This window comes from Coregonus lavaretus (assembly GCF_964263955.1).
Source record: "Coregonus lavaretus genome assembly, chromosome: 2".
NCBI classification, from domain to species: Eukaryota; Metazoa; Chordata; class Actinopteri; order Salmoniformes; family Salmonidae; genus Coregonus; species Coregonus lavaretus.
Window position 1 is genome coordinate 9,606,791 of NC_139989.1, and position 5,121 is coordinate 9,611,911.

The 5,121-nt window shown below is 40.3% G+C and overlaps 1 protein-coding gene across 1 annotated transcript; it reads left to right on the forward strand.

Moving 5' to 3' along the window:
- Positions 1 to 808: 808 nt before the first annotated feature.
- On the forward strand, positions 809 to 4,310 carry LOC311100029 (uncharacterized protein; the record flags this gene model as incomplete). Its single annotated transcript, XM_084140760.1, has 3 exons — positions 809 to 897; positions 1,102 to 1,334; positions 4,094 to 4,310. The coding sequence occupies 3 exons, from the start codon at positions 809 to 811 to the stop codon at positions 4,210 to 4,212; spliced, it is 441 nt and encodes a 146-aa protein (XP_083996886.1). The 3' UTR covers positions 4,213 to 4,310.
- Between the last annotated feature and the right edge of the window lie 811 nt (positions 4,311 to 5,121).

Genomic DNA, 5,121 nt, shown 5'->3' on the forward strand with positions numbered 1-5,121 from the left:
CCGTCAATAATGGCTGATCCCTGGCCATGACCCCACTGTCTCAGTGGGATATACATAAAACATATTTCCATTTCACACCACACACTTGTGTGAAACAGGACAAATATTAGCACCCCCTATTTGACCTTTTACACACGAAGAACAGCATGAATACAAAGACAGAGGAGAATCCCCTTGCAATAAAAACATGTCAGTCCATCAGCCAGCCGGTGACAGTCTAATAATCCTTGCATCTGACTGTCACATTACACACATTCACACTGACCGTTTAAATCAGCAGGAGGGAGAGAACAAGCCTGCATGTACCACCACACAGGCCTTCAGTCTCTACTACTCTGCTCAGAGAGGAGGAAAAAGGACCTGTTGTCATTCTGAACCATCCCCCTCAAGTTATCACAGACACGCTTTTCTATTCTTCTGACCAAAGCAACTGGAGAAGTAACTGAAGACTACAACAGCCTACTACTGGATAGATACTGAGTGGCAAATAGAGAAAGAAAAATAATAGACACCCAACTAGAATAGAAAGACAGTAAAGGAGTTGTCAGATTTTAGATAGTGGTCTGTTTTTTCAGTCAGGCTAGCCGAAGACACTGACATGGCGGGGGAAGAGAAAAACCATACATTACATTTACATTTTAGTCATTTAGCAGACGCTCTTATCCAGAGCGACTTACAGTTAGCGCATACCTTGGAGCCCGAGAAGGGACAGACCCAGAAGGGACAGACCAATGGAGAGCCACACAGTCCCACAGACTCCCCCAGCCTGCGGAACATTGTACGCACCAAGCTGGAATGGGACGTGCCAATGAGTGTCCCTTTGCCCATCGAGGTCATCAGTGCTGACCAGCCTCTCCCATTCCTGGACACCACGCTGGCAGACTTGGGCATCAAAGAGCGAGTCCGCTAGGTTGCAGGTTTGAGTGTGTGTGTTGTTGACACGTGTACATGATCAGTGAGATGATCAGTGTGCACTCAAATGCTGCAGGACATTTGCTACCACATAATAACGCATAATATACATTCTGAGTATGTTGAGATGATGTTGATGTTGTCTGTGTGTATTTTCCTTTTTTTGGTTTAAATTGTGCTAGTGCTCAGATCCTCAGTGAAAGAGCGGGTGGTGTGGGTGGACACCAAGCAGACGCAGGTGAAGAACAAGGAAGGCAAACTGAAGGAGAAGGAGATCACCATCCTGGAGGTGCGGGTCAAGGCCCAGATCCCAGGACATAAGAAGACCCAGGAGGTCCTCTACAGCACTGTGACCCACACAGACCGCTCCTTCTGCCGGACCGGAGTTGACATCCTGCCCTGGAAAAGTCACATGCAGACAGGTCTGAGATACACCTCACGCTCTACACTCTCTCTTGTCAACAGCTGTACAGTTAGTCTGAAGGAACCAGATATGAGAAACATGGTGATGCCTCTACGTAGTCTTCATGAAGCTTCGGCTGTCTCGGTTTATACCTATCCAGTTCCTTCAGGATGTGTAAACACTGATGGAATAGGGCAATGGCAACATTGGTTTAGAACCAGGCATAGGCCTATGCTTTGTTGTCAAACTCAAGGCACCACTGTGTTCTCGATGGCCCCGAATCCGACCAAGTTAAGCGTGCATAAATGGAATGTAAATCCCTTTTTATGCACTCTTCTCTCTATGCTTTATTCTGGCCTTGAACTTAAGCATGATAATAGCATGCTATTTCACCCGCTTTTCGTTCGGGGTTTAGATCTAAGAAATGAAGGTGTGGCAGAGGTGTGTTTACAGATTCCCCGTATTCTGACCTTGATTTAATTGCCTCATAATTCCACCACCTTTATGCAAGAGGAAACCATGAATAAGGTCGAGCAAACCTGCCGGTTCCAAGTGGGAAAATAATCTACTTTCTTTTTCCGATAGAAATAACAGCATTCTCCATGCATTGTAATTTACAACTTGATAAGAGCTAGGTAAATGACTAATCCGTTTGGATAAGGGAATTGTAAATATAAATGACACTTGTTTTAGATCTATTTTATCTTATAAATCGCTGGAGACAAATGTGAAACCTGTCATATGGCAGCAAACTGAAGCATATCAACATATATTTCTATCATGTTAAATATTAGCCACTATCAGTATCGTCCATCAGTAGGCCTAATAACAACACATATTCAACTGCCAATTTACTGTTAGTTCCCTTCAGTTGGTATAGCCTACATGATCCTTCCATTTAATTCCATTGTTTCGTTTACCTTCATTTTCTTCCTCTGTAAACGCCTTCAAGGGCATGTGGTTGTTGCTAAGGATTATTAGTAACAGTTGATATATATATATATATATATATATATATATATATATATATATATATATATGACATATTGGCTAATTACAAGCCGAAGTTTGAACCCGACGCATGGCACAATACTTCGCTGTCATCACACATGGTTAGTGCAGGCAATAGAGAGTATAGCCTGCGATTGTACACTATTCTCCCTATTATAATTATATGTATACTAATCTTCCAACGTTACCATTGGTTAAATAACTGAATGTGGCAATTTTCTGAATGAATCAAACCATTGTATTTTTGATTCATCAATATATTTTGTGCATAAAGACTCTCCAAACAATTTTTACAAAAATGATTCATACATACTTTCCTAAACCTAAAATGTGCCTAAATAATCTACAAAATCAGAGTATTTTTAAATCTACCAAGCTGGTGTTGAAATGGCAAAAGGAAAAATAGGCTTTTTTTAAATTCTCCTTTTGATTTTGAAATGGTAAAACGATTAATTTTCTCGTTTGGCCTTGCCGAGATGAAAGGGAAATATGAATTATCCATAAGCACATGGACCCATATATTTAGATGGCTTTCTTTCATGGATCCCTATTTTCTGAATCCGCTCTCTCAATATATTCTAGTCTGTTGATAACATTCTAATTAAAAAAGGTACACAAAATTTAAAAGGATGGCTTAAGATAAATATAACGAAAACCCTATTGAATGAAAATTCTAATCGGCAAGTGGGAGGGTTTTCAGCAGTTGGATTACATTTATTCAGCACATACAACGGAACAACGCCTGCAAAGCCCTTTATATGTGGTCCTCTGTAGCTCAGCTGGTAGAGCACGGCGTTTGTAACGCCAAGGTAGTGGGTTCGATCCCTGGGACCACCCATACACAAAAAAAAATTTATGCACGCATGACTGTAAGTCGCTTTGGATAAAAGCATCTGCTAAATGGCTTATTATTATACACCTTCATAAAGTAAATCTGAATACCAACTACTGAGAAGTGCTTAGGAAAGGTGTGCTTAAGAAAGGCGTAATTTCCTAAATCATAATCGGGCCCAATATAAATGTCTCAATTTAACCATGCCACCTGTACCCCTTTGGCAGCCACCTGTACTATACTTTACTATTTATAATTTGACAACTTTTACTTCGCTACATTCCTATAGAAAATAATGTACTTTTTACTCCATACATTTTCCCTGACACCCAAAACTACTCTTACATTTTGAATGCTTAGCAGGACAGGAAAATGGCCCAATCCACACACTTATCAAGAGAAAATCCATGGGCATCCCTACTGCCTCTGATCTGGTGGACTCATTAAACACAAATGCTTCATTTGTAAATTATGTCTGCGTGTTTTGTGGTGGGCTATCCGTAAATAAAAAATGTAATAAAAAATGTGCTATCTGGTTTGCTTAATATAAGCAATTTGAAATGATTTATAAATTTTACTTTTGATACTTAAAAGTATATTTTTGCAATTACAGTTACTTTTGATACTTAAGTATATTTAAAACCAAATACCTTTAGACTTTTACTCAAGTAGTATTTTACTTGGTGACATTCACTTTTACTTGAGTAATTTTCTATTAAGGTATCTTTACTTTTACTCAAGTATTGTCCCACTCAGCATAGATATTTTCCATCATCGACTGCGGTTCCTTTTTGATATGAGCAAAAATGTTGCCCTCATACAACATTCCTTACATGGCAAAGCAAATTCCTCAAGACGACACCCAGGCGAACTCATAAATGTTTTTTAACTTAATGTATTGGCATGTCTGCAGTGAAGTCTTTTGTCTGTTTCAGTGGAGAATGGCTTCCAGCCAGTGGAGATGACCATGGCCTTGGACATCGAGTCACAGCCCAAAGAGGAGATTCGAGAGGTGCGAGGGAACACTTGGGATAATCGCCAGCAAAAGCAATAACATATTAAACATGGCTCAGCCACTACACTGCTGAATCAGACGTGCTCCAGTGATGTAACGTTTACTGTTGAAAAGTGATATCCCAAGTATAAATACAGTAAAAGTAAACACACTAATGGGTAAAAAATGTGTTTTCAGCAAAACTTCAAGGAGTAGGGCTTTCAAGGAGTTGGTTTGATGGGAAGTAGTTCTGTCTCCGGACTCTCCCCCCCCCCCCTTGGTTGAGGAACAATAGAGGAAAGGTCCCCCCACCCCCTGTGCTGTCATTACTTACCTGGACCACCTACTGAGATGTGCCTTTTAAGTAAATCAGGTGTTAAATGAGGTGAAAAGGAGACTGGAGTGCCTCTACGTAGACTCAATAGACTTGGTTTGTCCAGCTATTGCCGGTAATATGCACATGCAAGATGGTTTGAGTAGGTGATGTAACTAGTAGTAGTTACTGATTGTGGGCCAAAATAACTGTTGATAGAATGAAATAAATAATAATGATAAATGGGAAGATATGTTAGAAGATTTGATTGCTGAACCCAGCAGAAGCTGTTAAGCAAGTGTGTTGAGTGTTTATCTGCCAGAAAGCATATGATGCCAATTATGTCAGATGTAAATAAAATACGAATAAAAAAATGCTGCCTTTTCATGAGAGAATATATAATCCTGTAGTTTGGTCATAAAGGAAGAACGGGAGATGCTATGCAATACGCACCACACTGGAGTTCAGATGAGTGCATTGTGGCTGATTTGCCCCGATTCACAAAACCACCTTACTAATCACAAAACCACCTTACTAAGCACGATGGGGAGCTCTCTGAATGAGGGACAGCTGAGAGAGAAACAATTGTACCGGAAAAGGGGGGATTGTACGATGAGTGCAGGGAAAGGCAAAGAACAGTGCATGACACTGACAAG